The sequence below is a fragment of the Aulonocara stuartgranti genome, assembly GCF_965226115.1.
Source record: "Aulonocara stuartgranti genome assembly, chromosome: 22".
NCBI classification, from domain to species: Eukaryota; Metazoa; Chordata; class Actinopteri; order Cichliformes; family Cichlidae; genus Aulonocara; species Aulonocara stuartgranti.
The window spans coordinates 2574396-2597328 of record NC_138957.1 but is presented as its reverse complement, the minus strand read 5'-3'; the positions used below and the strand labels follow the sequence as shown (position 1 = coordinate 2597328).

Sequence of the window (22933 nt, the reverse complement as noted above, 5' to 3'; positions counted from 1 at the left end):
ACACCAGAGGGCACTGCTCTGTGCTGCTATGCACCAGCTGACTAATAACCTTATTGCCAGTTCCTTTCCAGATGAGGATTCATTGCATCAGAGTTACACAGCTATTATATATAGCATGCCACAGTTTCATGCCCTGTAGGTGTTGCATTGATCATAATGTTCAGTATTCTGAGATATTAAGGTCTCAGTCCCACTGGGGTTTGCTGATCATCTTTAGAGAGCAAATTCTTACATTACAACAGCTAAATTATCAGCCAATTAGATCCGAATTAAAAATCACAAGTTCTGCAATGACAGTAGCTCTAAGAAATTATATCACTGCTGTGGTCAAAAGCAATTTACTAGTCAGCAACAAAATCTGTTTGTTTTTAATGTTTTGGTAGAGTTTGGAACAAATATTAGAGCATAGTTTAATTAAGCATCTGTTGAGAGGTGTGTGAGGCCACCAGTGTAACATGTGCTCAATAGAGCTCACTTACCCATCTTAAAATATCGCAAGGTTTCAGATTCTTTTGTCTTACTGGGGTGTTCTGGCAACAAAATACTAATAATCATACCAGAAAAAATTAGGCTAAGCAAAATAGACAGGTGGAGCTGGATTAAGTGGGATCAGGATACACAAAGTGACTCTGAGGCTACGTTCACACTGCAGGTCTTAATGCTCAATTCCAATTTTTTGATCAAATCCGATTTTTTTGTCTCCTCGTTCACACTACAAATAAAATGCGACAGCAAACGCGCTCTAGTGTGAATGCCCAAAGCGGCCCGCATGCGCAAAAGAAGGCGTCACACACAACGCGCTCTGTTTAGACCCAGCACAAACAGCATTGTTTGATAGATGGCCCTTAATATAAAGACTTCGGACTTTACGTTTCCCAATTTTTGCTTGAAGTTATTTTGTTATTTACATAATAATGTAAATAACCTAATAATGATCCTTGTTGCTGTTTTAGAGGAGCGGTGCTTCAAAGGATAGCTGCAGATTTCTGTCAGAATCTACAGATTGTACAGTACAAATAAAATGTTCACGTTTCTCCAACGTTGTCTTCCCAACAGTTTCACTGACATCTACACTGGATGGCCAGGAAGTGTTCGCAATGTCTTCTCGGGCGCTTCTCCGGCGCTGATAATTGGCGTCTGTCTTGTGTCGGTGACGTAAAAGACGGATTTAATGCGACCTGACCATCAAACAGCAGTCGCTTTCTAAAACACCAGATATGTATCGTATTCAGCACCACATACGAAAGTGACCCAGATCGGATTTGAAAATATCGGATTTGTGTCGTTCACACTGTCAGACCATGATGGGATAGATGGGTCGCAGGGGGTCAAAAAAAATCGGATTTGATGCGCTTTCGCCTGCAGTGTGAACGTAGCCTAAGACATTCCAGTCAGTAATATGGTCCTGTCTTTCTTTGAGAGAAATCTCTAAAAAGGAGCCACTAAACCAATCAAAACCTTAAGATGGATAAAGTCACTAATTTACAGCATTCAATGAGTCACTGAGTTGCTAATACAACATAAGTTTTAATGCAATAATAAAAACTGTATGCAAACTGAGAAAACATGAATAAAGAAAGAAAAACACATGAAAGTATTTTTACCTGATGGCTTCACTGCGAAGTTCTACGAACATTTCTGCTCATTTCCATCTCCACTACTCATAAGAATGACCTCAGATTTTAAAACCAGTCTCACCAAGTTTGAACACAGCAATGATCACCCTGCTTTCCAAACCAAATAAAGATTACGCCAGCCTCTCTGACTGTCAGCTGCTTTCTCAAATCAATACAGACATTAAAATTATAAATGAGGCTCAGGCATCTAGACAAGACAAAATCATACCAATTCTAATTCATCCTGACCAGACTGATGTTATTAAAGGTAAACAACTTTTACTTATCAATAAATCTCACATTTTAATCTTATCCTCACGCTCCACAATGTTACTAGATAAGGATGTCTTCTCTTTGCTTCGCTCTTTACATTTTTCATAGAGCCAGTAGAGGATTTAATCAGACAAAATGAAAATATCAAAAATGTATTCAAACAGCCACCATAGACCATGAAGCCATTTTTTATGCAGATGATATTTTATAAAAATACAAATGTATAATTTCTGCATTATAAAAATATTAATTAAGCACACAACAGAAGGAAAAACTCAATATAAAAATGTATCAAATGGGATTTTAGATGCATACACTATTTCGAAAACACATGTAACACCTAAATGCAACCTGGCAGTGCAGCCCAGTCAAGACACTGATCAGCTACAGCATCTTCCCTGTTGGTTTGCCACATCCTGTTGTCTCCACAATGCTGCGTTCTAAGTGACTTGTTATCTGTCGAACTGCAAGGTTCCAATATAGCCCTTACTGTTGCCATTTTTAAAGTGTAAATTACAAAATTATATAAGCATTGTGAAATAGAAGAATCGAAGGGTCTTCTGATAAATCATATGCCTGGAGATGGAAATGTCTTAAGTTAACCAGATCAGGACCTTAATAATCAAAAATTATTTATTAAGGGCTTCTGACAGAGAAACAGTTGCAAAGTGCACAGAAAGAGTAAAATAAATAAGAAATTAATAGAACATTAATAGACACAATAAAATAGAACAGGTACTTTTAAAATAAATAATTCATAATTCAATGAACTAAAAGTAAGCTTTTTATTCCCAGGCCAGTGGTCTAGTTCAAGCAACCAAAACTGCATTTACTCTAATCCACTTCCCCCTCAGGGTCAGTTTCACTGACTGTCAGTATCCCACTTCTGTCCAACCCAGTTAATTTTGGAATATTCTCGATCTCCTCGTCTTAACCTGCACGGCGAGGCAACACCGGACTGAGCCAAGTCAAGTTTAGCACATTTCTCTTCCCGTCTGTGTCCCTGGCTCTGGTCATGAGGATGTTGTGTAATGGGTGTCTGTAGTTCACAAGGGTGTCTGTAGAGCCACACCTTTCTTTTTTTGACCCTCCTCTCATCCCATTTGTAAAAGTACATTGATGTTTCCAGCAATATTAATGAATGGCTGAGTGCAACTGGCACTAATCAGTATACTCAGGTCAGTACATGATCTAATTAATAGAAATACTAAATCATAATATGTGTTTTTTTTGGTTTTCAATAAAGTTTAGTTTTATTAATTCTATATTTTTGTTTTAAGCTGTTTCTTTTTCGATTTGCTCTCCAGGCTTGATGGAGGTGTTTCAGAGTTGTTCTTTGCTGGTTTTAAAGACACTTTCAGTCCAATGCTCGTACCTGCAGGGGGTTGTTTTCCAAACCCAGTTTCAACCTTGCAACCATGCAAATGAAACTGTATAGGATCAAGTGTGAAACTCCTATCAACTATTTGGGCTGAATTTTGTAGACCAGATAAACTAAACAGCCCTATTTTGAGTTGTTAGATCATGCCATCATGTGAAAATGACTTCTGCATATTTTTAAATTACACTTTATTATAAATTCAACATGATGTCACAAAGTTTTGGATGTCTTAACATCAGGTTTATTAATGTACTCTGGACTCTCTACTTTTTAGGACTGGGATTATAACAGTAATTTAAAAATCAGATGAAAGTTCTATAATTATTTTAATCAAAGAACAAAACACATCAAATGCATTCAGTTAGAAAGTTTTACAAAAAGGCAGAGATGGGGGTTGTCTGTGGAAGGAAAGCTCTTATTTCACATCGAATCCTTAAGAAGTGACAATAGTTTCAATGTAATTGATTTGAATGACAAGGACTAAAATGAGACAAGCAAAAATTCCTAATTTTAACATGTTCCTAAATGTTAGGAGCATACAAAGAAGAGGATTGGTTCTATAACATCCATAACAGGGCTGGAGCCTATCCCAGCTGTCATAGGGCGACAGACCCTGGACAGATCACCATTCTGTCGCAGACACATAGAGACAGACACCCATTCGCACTCACATTCACGGGCAATTTAGAATCATTAAGGCATGTTATTTAACTAATTGCAAGCCTTTCTACTGTGGGAAGCCAGAGTAACCGGACCAAACCCAGACGAACATGAACATGCACACAGAAAAGCCCCGGCCAAATGGTGGAGTCAAACCCAGGAACTTCTTGCTGTGAGGCAACAGTGCTAACCCCCGCACCACCGTACTGCCCTTTTTCTTTAAAAACAGTGCTCTGTAGTGACCAAGACATCGATTTACTGATCCACACTACTAGGATCTACAGCAATGACATCAGAATTTCATTCCGACAGGAGCATTGTAGTAGGGATGGTAACAAAGAGAGGGAAGGTAATCAGAACTGAGGGGAGAAGGCAACTGAGGCAAACACTGAGAACAGATACAAGTACCTTGGAATCGCACAGGCAAATGGGAACCATGAACAGAACAGCTCTTTACTGTCTTTACTTATTGTACATGTACAACGAAAGAGGCTGCTAGAAACGCCACAACCCCAAGTTGGAAGGAGACTGTGGACTAGTGATTGACAGAACCACTGTCCAGGATTAAAAAGCAAACATCTATGAGTACATCAGGAAAATGGCCACAACTGATCATGTGCTTAGTGAATACCTCAGACAGCAGAAACCCAAGGAAGAAGTGGGACAAGGAGGTCATGGAAGAACAGGCCCCTGTATGGCATATACCACTGGCAGACAGCAGAAGTGACTCATATCAAAATTCCTACCAATAGCTTGACAAAGCTGAACACAGTGCACTGCATATGGCAGCACAGGAGCATGCGACATCGATAGAGGCTGCCATCTACCACACCAGGCAAGACTCGAGGTGCAGGATGTGTGAAGATGCCCTGAAAGATTCCAGCACATACCAGCAGGGTACAAGATGCTAGCAGGCAGGACACACATGCAAAGAAACTGGACAAGCAGAGGAAGAGGCCTATAACGATAGCTGTAGCTATACCAAGTGATAGCAACATCAGGAAGAGGGAACACAAGAAGCTTGAGAAATACCAAGGACTGAGAGAGGAGCTCGGGAAGATGTGGAATATGAAGGCAATAACTGCCATGCAAATTATATCCACTTGTATATCTCTTCTAAGCCCCAAGATGTATCTAAACTACAGATTTCGCAAAGGTGATTGGACTCTATTAAACATTGGATGGCTAACCATTTTTCCAGTTTAATGGAGAGAAAACACAAGTCCTTGTTTGAACCTAAAGTTAAGGTAATGCAAACTCTCGGTCTTGCCATATTCACTACACAAAGCTTAGCAACTTTTAGCGCAGCTTTCACTTTAGAAACTTGTGTTAAATATCTGGCATTTATCACAAATACTGTGTCACATTCTGAACTGTAAATTGTTATTGATGAATTTACTTCATCATGTCTACATGCATTATTTATTTGTATTAGAAAAACCTCCCTCACTAAGTCTTCACATTACACTCTTGCTAATTCAATTACACCAGCTTTCCGTCAACGTCAAAGTCCACTTTAGAATCTTTTTTTGACTTTTAGAGCTCAACATAGCCAAGCATCAAGAACTTTTACAGACGTACTTTTAATCCATACGTCGCAAGCAGGTCCCTGAGGGCTGCTCAAAGCCTGCTCACTGTGCAGCATGCAAAGCTGAAAACTATATTAGACAGAAACTCTGCAACTCTCTCACTCAGCTAAAAATCATTTTAGCGTTTTTGTTATGAAGCACTTTTTATATTTATCTTGGAAGATGCTATATCAATAAAAAATTACTTTTACTTACTTATCATTGTGTAGCTGTTACAGACTGAATTTGGAAATTTTGGAAATTTGAATTTGCGTGAAAACAAGCTGAGGAATTATTAACAAATACTAGACTTTTAATGGATAATTTGTTTTACTGTAAACACATTTAGAAATCCCTTTTATAGTCTTCCTGACCTCTTAAAGCACTTTAGACTATAACATTTAAACAGCACCTGACATACGTGGCTTATTTACAACCAACATTGATATTTTTGGACTGTGAGGAATAAGCCAGAGTGCTCTGAACACAGCAGGGCTTGAACCAGGAACCCTCTTAATAAGAAGTGACAGCACTAACCACAATGCCACCATTAAATGCTTAAAACTAGTGGTGTGCGATACTGCATCGCCGATACCAATACTTTTCTATAAATAAGGTGGATGCGTCATTGAATTGCTAAATCTCAATTAATTTTCATGACCTTAAGTGTCTTTTGTGATGTTTCCTTTTTTATTATTAAATAGTTAAATCCCAGGACATAATTAGGACAAAGTTTATAATTAAATAGAAAATGCTGTATTATCAATTTTTTAGAAAAATCTTAAATTAAAAAGTGCACGTAAACCGGTAAACAAATTAAAACAAACAAGTCCTGTTGAGAAGCCCCCAAAGCGTCACGTCACGTGACAGCGCAACATCTGAACACAAGAGGGGGGGGGGGGGGGGGCAAAGTGTGCCTGCTCTGCGCTGACACAGGAGCGGTGAGTCTGGCTGTTTCGTCTTTCATCTGCAGCACTGCAAACAAGAGCGGAACTTAAAGTAAAGAATCGATCTCATCAGGCTATCTCGATCCGATAGTGATGACGACTTGGTATCGATACAATCAATATTTGGATCGATCCGCCGACCACTACTTAAAACCAGAGTACAGAAAACCTGGCACGTGCCTTTGACCAACAACAACTTGGTTTCAAAACAACATACGTTGCAGAGGTGGAAAGTGACAAAGTATAAATACTTTGTTACTGTAGGTAAGTAGAATATTCAGCTATCTGTACTTTATCTCAGTAGTTATTTTTCTTGTTTTTTACTTTTTACTTTTACCCCCCACATTTCAACACAAATATCTGTATTTCTACACAGCAAATTCAAAAGTGTTAAATGTTTTGGTGTTAATAGTCTTCTTGCAAAAGTAGAGTTAATTTTACTCTAAGCAGAGTCACATTCTTTTAATGTAACTCTGAGGTGTAAAATGATAGTAGTTAAAATCGAGTGTTAAAAATGAGTGTTTCTCTGTCAAATCTGGAGGTGTTACAATGGAAACATTAACTCTTGACCTCTTAACTCTGAACTCCTACAGGGGCTATGACACCAACAGAGTAAATTCACAGACTCCGCCCCCAGCACGGCTCCAATCGAAGCTGAAGTGAAGCCGTTTCAGAACATTTTGCTCTACATATTTGAGTTGTTTGCCATGCTTGGTAAGTCATTTTTTCAAAGATTGTTTCAATTATTATTATGAGCTTTTACTTCTGTGGCTCTTTGGAGTTGAGACAAAGCTGTGTGAAAGGCATTAGCCATGTTGCTCGCTGATAGCATAATATTCTGTTTTAGCTAGCTGAAAGGTATTGTTTGCGGGCAAATACCACAGCCTTGAAAAAAAGCTTGCATGTGAATTTTCAGTCAAACTATTGGTCAAATACACCTAAAACAATGTCTAGAATGTGAAATGTTGGTATAATGGTGCTACTTGGAGCCTGAAAACGATCGCCCATAAAAAAGCGAGCAAACAGCAGTAGCAGACGTCCTGACTGGGTTCTACGTTAGCATAGATCCCTCCAGAGTTTTGTGCACACAGTTTAGGTAAAAATGAAAAAGGTTGAGGTTTTACATTTAGTTCAGTATTACCTGTTGTCTGTGTCTTTGTCTTTTGGGAAAATACTTTACACAAGTAATGGCTCAAAAAGGATTCCTTTTTTTTACTGTGCTACAATTGTTTACTGGATTATTTGTGCCATTAATTAGTGTCAACTAATTTTTATTCAATCTCCACACAGGATATGCTTGTGAAGATGGAATATGGGGGAGAGCAGAAGTGCGTTGAAGTTCCACAAAGGGATGAATGAAGGACATGCATATTGTATTGAAGAAATAAGTGATGAGAATGCTGTTATTTGCATTTACCAGCTCATCTATGTCAGACCTTTTGATAAACAAAATTCTAATGAAAGTGAGAACATGTATACTGTTACATCTTTCAGAAAATGTTTTGAAATTGTGGTGCACAGTTCAGAATAAATGTTTTTCAAAAACCATTGCGTCTTTTTAGTAAATGTTTATTTCCAAAAGAAATTTCTAGAAGTTCAGAACAGTAAAATTCCCGCTTTTTAGAATGAATTAGAAGATAACTCTTACGTAGTTAAACTAAAATACTCTTTGAGAGTTAATATATAAACTCTTAACACTAAGTGTTAAATTATCAACTCCAGACAGATTTGGTGTTTAACACTAAATCAGAGTTAACGTACCAACTCTCCAAAAAGAGTTAAATTAACACTCTCTGGTGTGGACCCATATAGACACTTTAATAGTGTTGAAATCAAATCCGACAGTGTTAATTTGGACATGCTGGATTTGCTGTGTACTCCTGACATTTTCAAATCAGGCTCATTACTTTAGGTTCAAAGGTATAATTTATAGCGTTATACTCAGTAGTTTAAGTGGGCCGGGAATGGGTTCAGGTGTCTGTATGTTGTAGTGAGCATCTCTATCCTGGCCATTTGTGGCCACTTCACTTTTCTTTTTTCGACCATTTTCATTCTGTTAATGCAAATGGAATGAAACTTCCCAAAGGTGTGTATTTTTTTCAGATTTTTTAATTTTCAACATCAGCTCCTTAATAATGTCAATAATATTCACTATACACCAAATTGTTCCTCTTGGCTCTATCGTGGCCATTTTTGGCCAATTGAAACCCATTATAACCACCTTTTTTGATTCCTTGTTATTGACAGTACTAAATCATACAATTTAGGGTAAATTGCTTTCATTCTAAACTCAACACATGAAAATTGTATTTTTTAATGTTTTTTACCAAATTACATAATTTACCCATTTTTGGCCAAGCAAGCGATTTCATGTAATAATTCTCGTTTCTAGTAGCGGCCTTTGATGGCTTACCACACTCCAATGGACCAAAATAATGAAACAATTTTGACATAGGTTTGATCTTAAGGATCTAATAGTTTGTGTTTGTGCATGACATCCTTAATTTCCTTCGGGATTAATAAAGTATTCTGATTCTGATTCTGAAACATGTATTTTCAAGATAGACTGGAATAAATTATGACACATCAAACATTACATAATAATGGATTGGATTTATATAGCGCTTTTCAAGGCACCCAAAGCGCTTTACAATGCCACTAGTCAGTCACTCTCACATTCACACACATAGGCTGCAGTGAATTTCTGTGGATGCAGGCTGCTGAGCTTTGATGTTTCCAGTCAAACTCAGCTTTGAAGCACATGTTAAAAGCACTTTTACTCTTGTATTTTTCATAAAAAGATACCATACTCAAAATATTAACTCAACAAAACAAAACAAAACCCGATCACAGGACATTTTGCAGAGTTCAAAGCTGCAGCACAAACAACAACAAAAACTGTTTATAAACGTGTCCTGGAGTTTATGCAGGTGCAGACAGTGCTACTGCTGTAAGTAAGCCTAACAGCTTCCAGATCATTTATTCTTCAAGCAGTCCTCTGACCTTGAAGAAAACACATCTGCCCAAGATGAAGAAACTTCTTCTCCAGAAGATGAGAGGACAATTTCCAAAGAAGCTGACCACCAGGGCCGTGCAGAGAGGTTTAAAGGGGCGGGTGCTCAAAGTTAAAAAGGGGCACATTGAACCAGGCTGAATAACAACAACACACATACATCAAGAATCTAATATGGGCAACAAGGCAAAGCAAACGTAACCAATGTTTTAGCTGTTGAGGGGTTGCTGCTGATAGTGCTGGAGGGCAGGGCTGTGTTGATCTGAGACTGTAGACATTAAAAAGTCCACAGGAGAGATGGTAGCAGATTAAACAAGTGTCATGAGATAATAACAAAATGCAAAGATTGGTGACAGCGCTTGGAACCATAAGGCAACAAAAAACTGTGAGAAATAATTTAGGCTCTGCCTGTGAATCACTCTTTGCTTCTCTTCTTCCTTCCATCCCATCATTTCATATATCACTCTCCACTTGCTGTCCATCTGAGAACAAGGCACAACTTGCTATTGCAATAAACTATAATCTAATTATCCACACCTAACAACTCTTGCACTTAATCTATAATAAAATGATGAGAGAAAAATGTTATAGCCCTGCCTTTAGTAGCCTCACACAGCTCCTGCTGTTTCCTCCTCATGTCCTTACCAGCCATGTCTGCACAATGTTATATCATGAGTAATACTTAAAAAAAAAATCCATCTAAATAAAACACACACATGCACACACAGGGACATTTTAGACCTTCTTCAGAATACTGTATATACTATGGGCATCATGGTGCTGATCCAGAATCCTTACATTATTATTTATTACTAGAGCTACAATAATAAAGCAATGAGGAGGGGGAAGTAATAAATATGAAATAATGTATTTATGATGATTCCATTTGTTTCACTATCCACTCTGTGCAGGGCAAAGCTTATTACATTTTTAAACTAGAGATACAATCATTTTACTGCTGTAAAATCCAAATTTTGTCTTATTAAAAATATAAATCTAATATAATCTGCTTCTTAATGTATGTTCTTTAAAATACAGCGTGTGTTTTTAATATATTATAATTATAATAATGCATAATTGTGAACATGCATATTAGATCGTTTTTTAGTGAAATATAATCCTTCCAGAAAGGCAGGAAAAGCCCGGAAACTTACTTTAAAACTAAATATGTTCACTAAAACGGTGACAGAGCTACAGACCCATGACAGCCTTACACAGGTAGCCAGCAGCTGTGACCAGCACTACCTGTGCAGTTAATAAAAGGACAGGTAATGTTTGTCGTGCTGTTGCACACACAGCACGCTCGTTTGTTTCAGTTCGTCAGTTGCAACAAGACAGCTTACCAACGTGTACGTAATAAGCTAATACTCCTGTGTGCTACACACTACAGTGTGCGCTGTACACCTACTTACTGGTTTTGTCGCATCAGTCTGTGTCTCTGAGTTAACTTGTGTTTCTCCTGCAGCTCCGGACGGCAAAAAATGCGCGTGCTCTTTGTGAGCTCGTTCCCGGCTCGTAACCAGCGCGTTCTGCCGTCGAGGGCGATCATTGGTTAAATGTGATCATTTGACTGATGCAAGCCAGATCCTTTTATTTAGCAAAACTATGATTAATAGTTAAATATTATTGTTGAGGGGCACAGACAGGACTCCGCACCCACACACACACATTAAAATTTTTTCTTTTTTTTAAAAAAAGTTGCCTCAACAAAAGGGCACTTTGGGCACACATCAGGAAAGGGGCGGGTGCTCAAGCCCCTCTAGCCCCCCCCCCTCTGCACGTGCCTGCTGACCACATTACCACTGATGATGAGTACTAGCCAGTGCCTGAATCCTCTTCTTTGGGGGAGGATTGGGGTTGGGGGGCATGGAGGTGGAGGCTGAGCAACTGATGGAAAAGAACATAGGAGCATTTTCTGAGACCGAGGAGCCGGTGACTGAGTGGATCCCTCATGAAAGGAAAACCATGTGGGTCCCACCACTGAAGAGAGACTGCTCTACAATCCAGTACCCACTGGTATCAAACCAGGGCTCACCCTGTATGCAGTTTCCTGCATTAGCAGCCAGAGATCTACTTTTGACTTTTTTAAAACAAAGGAGATCTTTTAGCTGCTGTGCACCCTTACGAACCTGCACAGGAGGCGAAGGTGTGAGGATTGTAGATGAAGTGGAGATGTAAGCCTACACCAGAATAAAGCAATGTATAGCATGTTGGATGACAACACTGGAAGTTCCCAGGAAGTAAAAAAGGGATGGGGTTCAGACTCCAACTGACGGAGGAGCTCCGAGGACAACGTCTTTACTTCAGTCACATTGGCAGAGGAACTCCTCAGATCATAGCTGGACTGGCCATCGGGCATTTGTCCGGTGGGCCGCTGGCGATTTTTTGTTTTATGGGCCGATGGATTTTTTTTGTTTTTTAGGAAGTGTATATATAATGAAAGGTGTTGGATTGGCCAATTGGTCATGATCGACTCTGGGCTGGACCAATTACAGCCGAGGAGGCCGGATGCACCCTCCCCCTTGTTTAGCAATCACGTGATTTTCGCGCATTGCATGCTGGGAACTCGTGGCAAAACAATCCAAGTACCGCATCAAATGCAAGCATTTGCAGCACCGCAAAACGTTCATTCTCCGGTTCCAATACCTTCTTGTTTTTTCTTTGCTGCACAAAAAAGGAATGTACAAAACAAAAGGAGAACAATGCCGGTCCGTACAAAGACAGACTCGACGAAAAGACAAAGAAAAGATACGAGGAAAAAATCAAAGGAGGGTCAGACCCTTACGAGCACACAGAGGGACAAAATACATTAGCGTGCTGCCCAACTTTCACCACGCTCAGATTTATAATTATACGGTTCTTGGAGTGAGTGCATACACTCATGAAGTTTAGTAACTTCAGGTCACTGCAACAAGCCCAGGTACAGTTTACCGACGGATGGGTACAGGACCTTGAAATGCACCGTGTGGAACGAAAGACCATGGTACGAACAAAGGTAAGTTTACCAGTCTCACAAATCGTTTTTGTCAGTGTACCATGGTAATAACAGAAGCGAAACGCAATATTGTGTCAGGACAATTCACTATTTATGCACAATAAACAAAGGAGCATAGCGCGACAATTTCTGTTCAGCGCCAGACTTGCTTGTAACCTATATCACCAATTATGTTAAGAAAAATGATGCATTAACTACTGCAAAACTCTGACCTTTGTGGGAATGCTTGGAGCAGACTAACATGTGAGCTGGAGTGTTCTGAGACGTTATATTTGGTATATCCAGACCATCCGTCGGCTCTTACTTCGGAAACATGGCTTACAAAATTTCTCTTCAACGACGTAATCCGATAAAAAAAGCGATCTCTTTACCCGTCGGCTTCCCGTGGCTGTCATGCGACCGGCTATTGCAGTTAATAATACAACAGCTTCTTGACATTTTTTGGGTTTCTTTTTATCGCTGTGTAACTGAGTTCAATTGAAAGCCTGCGTGCGCTAGTACCTCTTGCCACAAGTTCCCAGAATCCTTTGCGGTTTTACCCCTGAATGACGTCACATTTTCAATCTTTATCCTGGTGGGCCGGTCTCTAGTCAAAATGCCCGGGCCGATTTTTTGTCCCAGTCCAGCCTTGCCTCAGATGAAAACTGGCACAGGGGAAACAAACCAGAGCTTCCTCCCCAGCTCCTCCAGTTGCAACAGTGAAAGATTTTGTTGTCTGTCTTTCGCTTCACCAAAACTACCACGGCGATATCCCACATGCCAAAGCAACAGAGGAATGCGCTTCTTTTGACCACAACACACAGGGAACCAGCAGTTAGTGATGGGTAGTAGAGGAAGCCTGGAAGCAAGAAGCAATCCTGGACTACAATAGGCACAAATACAGCTTGGATAACTTATCTTAAACTATTATCTTAAACTTAGAGAGGATGTTGGCACCTCGAGTTGTAGAAGGAAAACTAACTGATGGCTGATGGCTCTTTCCTCCAATCTCCTGGATGTCTTGGGATACGATGTCTTTGTCCCACCGGAAACAACTTCACTGAAGTGGGGGAGTCCTCTACAACCTACAAATGAAGAGTGATCCTGGGAGAGCTGGGACACATGCTTGTGACCTCACAACCCGTTCTCACTCCCAAAGCGTAACATTTTACGCTAGGTGACAAATCGTCACCATATTACGTTTTCGGCTACCCACCACGTTCCTAAATGACGACCTCGGAAAAAGAGGAAATATGAGAACCGTCTGGACTGAACCTACACATGTTCGCTCTTTTTCTTCAAATCGCTTAGAAACACGCTATTTAACATCATTAAAGTCCTGGTTACGGTCTGGAATAAGGTTATGGTTAGGGCTAGGGATAAGGTTAGGTTTAGGGCTGGAATACAGGGCTGGAACGTCTATTACCGCGGGAGCGTCATTGCACTGGATTCCAGCCATAACCCACCGCGTACCATAAGAACGCCGAAGGTCTCCTTTCGCGTTCCTCAGGAACGCCGCGGGACGTGACAAAACGTCGACATGTTACGCCTCGGGAGTGAGAACGCTCTGGACCTCAACAACTGCAAGACACCCTTGTCCCTAATTCCCAGCCACTTCTGCCAATGATCTCAAGATACAGTAGTCTGAACCAGAGTGTGACCCACACCCCACCATCAAAATGAGAAGAAGGTGCAAAAGGTGCAAAAGCGTAGTAATAATACATAATCTGACTGGTATTCAAAGGGTATAATATATGAATATGAATTATAGTTTGGTTTTCATGACTAGGAGTGGTGCTAATTAAAAAAATCAAGTCAACGAAAGTAGAAAAATGTTTTAATATATATTAATTTTATAGTATTTGGTAAACATAAACAGGGGGTGGCCACGAACAAGCTGAGAGGGATTTTTCTTGTTTTTCTGTCACTGCAAAAAAACCCAAAGATGCATAAAACTCATTGATACTTTTAATTATTGCTATGCATCTAACCTCCACCATGGTTAGAAAAGAAATCAGTTTGCATGTATTATTTAGAAAAAAATGGGGATTTTATGCTTTTATCCCTATGTAAATCATTAAAATTATGTGATTTAACTGGTATTTAAAGGGTTAAAATTATGGATTTGATTGAAATTTTGGTCTTGATGAACAGCACTGATGCTAATCTTAAAAACCAAGTCAAAAAAAATAATACAAGAAATTTCAGTAGCAATGCAATTATATACAATTGCGAGATTTGAGGTTGTCTTCCGGCTAGTGCAGTGGACAAACAAACTGGTGTTTAAAGGGTTATAAATTTAAAAAGTAATAATTATCTTATATTTATGAAAAGAACTGAAGTTACTTAAAAGCTTTATGCAGAAAAAATGGCAAAAACAAAACAAAACATAAAAATAATAAAAAATTACAGACCTAATCTGTTGGCCACTTTTGGCCACGAACAAGCTGAAAGTGATTTTGAACAAACCAGAGGGTTAAGAGGGATAAGCATAAAGGGAATATTGTTTTTACATTAAATAACCTTTCTACAACATGTCTAATTAGCTCAACAAACATCAGCAAACAAACAAACTAGCTAAAGTTCCTGACTTAGTTCCAGGGAGAAAAACAAAGGAGAGCTAACTTCACTCAGAAATAGTGAAAGATCTAAGAAAAGGCAAAACAGGACAGGAAGAAGAGAGGTTACATTTAAATTTAAGGGCTGCTTACTAACACTGCAGATTTAAAAATTATATGTAATGTCATGTGAAGCATCCTGCAAAAAGTAAGTATACTAATTTTGTGTTATTCAAATTGTATTACATTCTGGGTAGTTTTTTGCAGGATAAACAGGTTAGCTTACATGTGGTGATTTTTTACTGTAAAGCACTGTGTTGTGCACTGATACACTGTGGCTGTGGTACTTATGGCTACTGTTGGGTTACATCAAGTGTAGCACAGATTAATTTACATTTAAGATGATGATGCTTAGATTCATTCAGTGAATTCAATCATTATCCTACCTTTATACTGTTTATTATAAAGAACATATACAGTATACTATTAGTGTATGAAATGAAACTCAGCCAAGATTAGAAGCTTAGAAGCATCTAATTCCATCTTGTTGAGTTCAGATGTGTAAATCCACAAAGAGCAGCGGGTCAGTTGATCACAGCTTGTCCACTAAGAAAATCTGTCAGAGTTCATGTTAGAAATCATTGTGAGTTGTTGATATTTTCCCCATGCTGAGCCACTACAGCAGATCTTTGTGTTCCCTCACTTGCAGACTCTCACTTTAACCCCTCATTGTTCTGTTCAGGTGTGTGTCCCACTCTACCATGTAGGCAACAGAAAATAGTATTTTTTTTTTAAAATTCTCTTTTACTGCTTTTGTCCTAGGTAACAGATTCAAGTACATCCATTAGAATTTAGGTTTGAATAAAACTAGTATTTAGTCATGCACTAATATTATATTTGCAGAAGGTCCAGTTACCTGTGCACGAAAATAGATGATAGAATTGTCTTCACTGAGCTACTTTTTACTTTCTTGCTTTATGTCTATGGTATTCACTTTTACTTGAGTAAAGAAGTTGACTCAGTACTTCAAGATTTACTGGAGTATTTCTTAACACAAGTATCTGCACTATACAATGTCTGTACTATGCATGCCACCTCTGTTGAAATAGCATGCATATATAAAAAATTAGTATGAGAATTACAACACAAAATGCTTTCTCAATCTAAGCAACACTTCAAGTAATACACAGTGTTGTCATTCAGACAGATATTTTCCATTCATTCTGTTCCTTTGCTGTTTGCTTGTCTTACCTTTGAAATCAGTTCTTGTAAGGATGATAGTGGTTTTAAGATATAATGAAACAAGCCTTAATCAGACAATGAAACCGGATGGAGGTTAATTTTGAAAAAGACCAATGCAATGACAACATTTACCTTCTCAGGAGTGTTTTTGTTTAATAAAACAGAAAAATTACCTTCTTTGCTCCTGAGAGGACTAAGGTTTGATGGTGTGTCAGTGCTGGCTTGCACACAGTACACCTCCCGAGTCTGAGTACCACCTCCACACATTCCTGTATGGTTTCCACGTCGGCGGTCCTGCTGGCTCAGTAGCATGTCCACCTTGCACTCTGTCCATTCTGTGGTCTTCCAGCTGTACCTGCGGATGTGTGACAACAAGAAGAATATATAGGTATAGCTCCTTTGTGAATCAATAAATAAACTGATAACATGGAACAACATTTTTGCTCATTATTTTCTAAGAAAGATGCAGATACAAGCAAAAACTATCAAACTGTGAAGGTGAAGTACAGCTATTGAGACCATTAATCAGCGAGTCGCACAGCCTACTTGATAATAGGCTTCATTTTCTGACTATCACACATACTTTCAGCTTTAAGGAGCTGAGCAGGTCTTCTGTGCCATTGACAAGTTGCTGCTTGTCTTCCTGCAGCGACTGCTGACATATTAATTTAGTGTTTCTGACCATGAAACAACGGTCAGAATAGAATCAAATCAAACTAGCACATGACTTCGAGTAAATATATGGTTTATAAAAAAATGTGTAAACATGCATCATGAAGGGGCTCATAGAGACCACAACAGTTTTCAATGAAGTGTACAATAAGAGTAAAATTGCTGTATATTATTTATATAGGTGTGTGAGTTGATTAGAGTATTATGTGAAGGTAATCCTTTAAATAAGGAAAGAAGAAAAGAAAAAGGTGCTAGCAGAGAGATTTAAAAGTAATTAGAAAAAGGAAAACATTTTTGAAAATGACAGAAAGGAAGAGAATGACTGTAACTAAAGTGGAGTGAGTGTCATGGTCCCCGTGCCTGTGCAGCCGGCCCCGCAAGGCTACATGTGTTTTTGTTTACTCTCCCTTTCTCTTGCCTCTCCGCCTGGGCGGAGCTCACTGCGGGCTCCCGCCCTTGGCCCTCACACCTGTTGCCCGTCAGGCTGCCATTATGTGTCTGCCATTTAAGGCCGAGACGCAGTCTCAACGCTGGATGATTGTGTGAGACACATTAGTGAGCCTCTAGCCTCAGTGAAGTTTCCGTGTGTAAATCTGTGATTCTGCGTAACCGATCTCTCTTGTGAGTAGTTTTCCTGGACCCGTAACCTACCCGCTGTGTGGACATGTGTGAAGAAGAGAGCATGTGTGAGAGAGCTTCCCCTTCTCGGATTTTCCCCCTGGACCCTAGTAACTCCGAATTTCCCCCACTGTATATATTCTGCACCTGATGATTGTGTAAATAAAACTGAACTCTGCTCTGCGCTTGAGTCCCCGCCATCGCTTGTGACAGTGAGCTGATTCTGAGATCATTTGGATCAAATGATGCTCCACCCCATATGGCAGTGCAGATGTAGGCCTTAAGCAATTAATGATCCAGTAAGTGTGACTAGAAACAGAAAATGTAAAAGAGAAAATCTTGCTAAGCACCAATGAGGGTGCCCTCCAGTGGACTAATCGACTATAAGTGATTCATGAGTTAATAATAAGTATAACTAGAAGCAAAAACCTTAAGACCACGCATGTATAAGCAAAACAAGAAATTAGATGTGACCGAGCATGCTTGAATGTGGACATTGTTAGGGATAGTAATGTTTATATAGGAGCACTGACTGTGATTGCTGAAATTAACAATCTATAATCTACGGGCAGTGGTGAATAATATATTGGTGATACAATGTAATCAGGACAAAACTGATAATAAAGTTATGAATAAACGACCAGAATAAATAAATAAATAAATAAATAAATAAGGCAAATTAAACAGGATATGGTATAAATGCAATAAAAAATAGACAGGCTAAATACTGTACTATGTAAACTCATATTAAACAATAATGGGATATCTATAAAGAAAAAAGGGAAGTAGCAGTAAAGATGAAATCATTGCCTGAATATAAACTCAAAACAAACAGAAACTCAAGGAATGAGAACATTTTTGGGTTTAGTATTGAAGTATCAAGATGATGCTTTGGTAAACACATCACTGCAGACGTGTTTACCAAAGCCAAGCTGCAGTAATCGAGCAGATTGTGTAATCAGCCACACTCACAGCAGCCCTAGAGTTAAATCCATTTTTGGGAATTCCAGAGGTTTTTGGAATGAAGATGTAAATAGCAGCATGTGAACAGCTTTTCCTACACTAACACAGCCTCTGATAGTCAGAGAGGTGAATGACCCCATAATTCTAAATGTTCCAGGAAGTTTGGCTCCTTGGTCACAGGAGAGGAAAGCCTGGTTAAGAGCACAGAAGCATCTTGTGACAGCAGAGTGGCTGAAGAGCTGTCGGCATTGAAGGACTGGATGGAGTACACAAGGAGCGAAAAAATGAATGCTGACCAAATAGCAGGCAGAGCTGACCAACTGGAAAATGAAATCAGAGAAACAATGGAAGCTGAGAAACAACCAGATAGAATAGATCTGCACGTGTACCATACACACCCTATTTGCTAGAGAAATTAATAAACCAGAGATGTTGGAAGAAATTTCTGGCACATGTAAAAAGTGTGGTCGAGGGGATACAAAATGAGAGAGCTGGAGCAAAATTCAGCCCCTGTGGCATCCCTCACCAGATCTGGGGGTCCAAAGGCTCATTGAGTGGAACATGAAAGAAAACTCTCTCCGAAAAGAAAAGCAACTACATAAACACATCCTTCACTTTCCCAATGACTTTTCTCATCACAGAGTGAATCCTTTTAAAGATCCATTAATGAATCAAAATAATAATCATTGGTGCCAGAAGGAAGTCCTTTTGATCACTCTTCTGGCCCAAAAGAAGATCCTACTGCAATCTAGGGTTGGCAGATAAGCTGGCAGACCTCACTGAAGGTGCAAATTAATTTATCAGTGCTTTAGAGGAGAGCAGTGCTGGAGTAATGCTGCAGACATCAAAGTTCTGTTAATGCATGTGGTAGGTAAACGCGTTACTGGAGATGTGTTTACCAAGGCTAAGCTCCCACAGTTATGCCAAAGGAAAGACAGTGAAGGGTTTGGAGGACATCACACAGACATGTAGGAGGTACTGAGAACATTTTATCCAGAAAGAGTAGACCCCTCCAGAGTGAAGGGAGAAAAAATTACAGATGATTAATATCTTTCCAAATTTCTTCACAACTTTCAAAGCAGATTCAAAGGTGAAACAGGCAGTATTTGGAACAGAAACCCTGTTTAAGGTAATGACAGTGGAGGCCATGCTACATGAAGTGCAAAAGTGAGTGGAAATGTGGTAGGCCTGAATAAGCTGGCATGGCTGTTGGTTGTAGATCATATTGTCCATCATGTTAACGATTAGGAAAAACACCAAGCAAATAAAATGAACAAATGTTTGACAAATAAACTGAGACAACTAAAGCTGGGAAAACTAACCAAACAAAAGAAAGACAAGATGAAAGGTGCTGTTGGTGACCACTGATCCAGAAGCAAACCACAAGCACCAGCTCTAGCTGTAGCAATGCTGCAACCTTCAGCACATCATTAATCCAACAGGTCCTTGAGGCAGATGAGGTATGAGTTAACATGACCAACAACCAGGACTAAGGCAGTTTGGACAACACCAACTGTATAATCATTCTCATCCCACACTTCAACAGAGTGAAGAACTCATTGTTATTTATTCCTGGTGTCTTACTATTTATATTTTATTCCTGAACATTTGGCGTGGAGCACCCATAATTTTGTTGTACACATACAATGACAATAAAGGGCTATTCTATTTTAGTGCAAATAATGTATGTTGGGGTTACAATTAGCATGGTCATTGAAGGAGAGACTATCCCGTTAAACAATAGATCGACTCTGGTATGACATGAATTGAACTTACTATTATCAATACTAGATGAAGACCCATCATGCATTGGTGATACCGTGCTTGAATGAGTCACATAAACTAGGTCCCATGTGGGAATCTGCTCTGAAAGTACTTGAGTGGATTCTACCTGAAAATAAACAAATTCATGTTTCAGCAGCAGTGATTGGTACCATTAGAATATTGATAAATGTTTGTGATGGCAGCCAAGAGCCTGGTGAGTAAGACAACCATGGAAATTACTCTACAGCAAGCAATAGGTATCCGCCCTCTATTGAAGTGTTAATAAATCATAAGTTTCTGCAATACAACAATTTTTAGCAATTCAACATCCTGACTCCAAGACTATTGTTTGGTCCGTTGCCTCAGAGCAATCAATGCATCATGAATCACTGCTTCACACTGTTGTTTCTGATGCTCAGCTGTATACTGTGATTGATTTGTGTTCAGCTTTTTTCATTTACCCTTGCACTGCCGTGTGAAGGCTGTGTGCAGGCAGGAAAAGGACCCAAAGTGCAGACTCACGGCAGGCAAAAGTGCACTCCAAAACTCAGCATTGATTGCTGGATGACAAAACGTAACAAAAGCCCAAAAACACAAAACACTGGGTCGACGACCCAGGCACCCTAACATGCACCTTGATTCACAAATTCTCTTTGGACAGTAGTACACCTATACCACCTGACCTAGGTTTGAATTGCAATTCAGCCAACAAAAACACACAGAAGTGTCTTGGTAGACAACTTTGTGGGGAAAGGATGCTGATGACTGTCAGATCTATGTCCCTTTAAAGAAAAAAGGCACATACTCTACACAGCCATTACTTTAGTGTCTCGATGACATTGAGGCTTGGATGTCTCTTAACTTTTTAAAATTCAATGATAGAAAAACAGAGGCGATGGTTTTTGGTAGCCCCACCGAGACCCCCGATGTGTATTTAGATACCTTGGCACAGTATGTTAAACTAGCTGTCACAACCCTGGGGGTCAAAGTGGACTGTGATCTGAAGTTTGAAAATCAGATTAAGGCAGTGATAAAAAGCTAGCTTATTTCAGCTCAGGCAGCTGGCAAAAAAAAGCCATTAGGACACATTTCCCCTATTTTAGCTTCACTTCACTGGCTGCCCATTTCTTTTAGGATTCAATTTAAAATTCTTTTATTTGCTTTTAAAGCTCTCCGTGGCCTAGGCCCATCTTATCTCTCTGAGCTGCTACAGCCTTATACACCCACCCGCTCTCTCAGGTCAGCTGATCAGCTGCTCCTGAATGTACCCAGGACTGGGCGTAAACTTAGAGGAGATCGTGCTTTTGCTGTAGCAGCTCCCAATCTCCCTTTAGAGATTAGAAAGGCCACTTCCCTGCCTGTTTCTTTACCCTGGCCTTTGACACCACGTGAGATGTGGGTTTTTAGTTTTATTTTAGTTGTTTTTAGTTTATTCTTTGCTGTTTTATCTTGTTTTCTTTTTTAATATAGGGCTGTTTTAATTTTTATGTATTATGTGTTTGTTTATTTATTTTTGGTGTTTTCTTTTATTCTACTGTTTTAACTTATTTTCTGTACAGCACTTTGGTCCTGTGCTGGCCATTTTAAAGTGCTATATAGATCAAACTGGATTGGATTGGAAAGGAGGCTAATTGCTCCTTCCCAAACAGAAGCTGTGACCAAAGCGCCCAAACAGTTAACCATGGGCCAGGTGTTTTCTTTCCTGTGAATGGCAGAATATAGCCGCCTGTGGATCAGCTATAATATGGACAATAAGTCGAGATCAGCTATAATATGGACAATAAGTCGAGATCAGCTATAATATGGACAATAAGTCGAAGCAACAATAAAGCCAAGCTGCAATGGACAGAAGGTGCAGAAGGAGTCTTTGAGGCACTGAAGAAAGATATATAGTCTACCCCATCACTGGGCAATGGCTACTGATTACTTTAAACCAATATATAAATGAAACTGAATGAAATTGAAATGCTGTACTCATGCGAGACACCCCCATGTATGAAGCCTCGAGCTTATTACTGCACTAAACTTGACAACATAGAAGCTGGCCTGCCACCCAGTTATCAGGACCAGGCAGCTGCAGCTGCAGTTTTTAAAAAGGCATCTTTATTGACAATTGGCTACCCAGTGATACTTCATACATCACACCAGTTTACTACTCCAGATTTGTTTCTACCCAACCAAGGTGTACGGGCTATGAAGGCAATTCTCAAAGTTCCAGAACTGAACCACTGGTGCAACACTGCGCACCCTGCAACCAGGATGATGTTGCCAACTGATAGCAACTCACATGATTGTTAGAGCATACTGAGAAGCTTAAGCACATGAGGATTTGCACAATAAAAACAATAGTTGCTGATCTTACTGTATTTGTGGACAACTCCTGTTTTCAGGATGAAAAGGTTGACTATGCTGGTTATGCCGCTGTTCAACTAAACTCTGCTGTTGAGACTTTCACAACCATACAAGCACGAATGGTTGATCAGCTGTGCTCTCCACAACCTGACAGCTGCCTGTAAAATAGCTACAGGTAAAAGATTAAATGTTTACTCCAATTTGCTTGTGCCATGTGCCATGTCAGCGCTAACAACTGAAAGCAGAGAGGCTTCCATCGCGCAGATGGAACACCAATAGCACATGGGGAAGCTGTCTCACAATTAATAGAAGCTCTACAACTCCCCTCTGTT

The 22933-nt window shown here is 39.5% G+C and overlaps 1 protein-coding gene across 1 annotated transcript in view; it reads right to left on the bottom strand.

Moving 5' to 3' along the window:
• Nucleotides 1-22933, bottom strand: part of LOC309698623 (thrombospondin type-1 domain-containing protein 7A-like) — a 180982-nt gene that overhangs the window by 100981 nt on the left and 57068 nt on the right. Inside the window, exon 4 of the mRNA XM_082521193.1 lies at nucleotides 16406-16587. Coding sequence (XP_082377319.1) covers nucleotides 16406-16587 — 182 coding nt within the window. The remainder of the gene's footprint in view (nucleotides 1-16405; nucleotides 16588-22933) is intronic.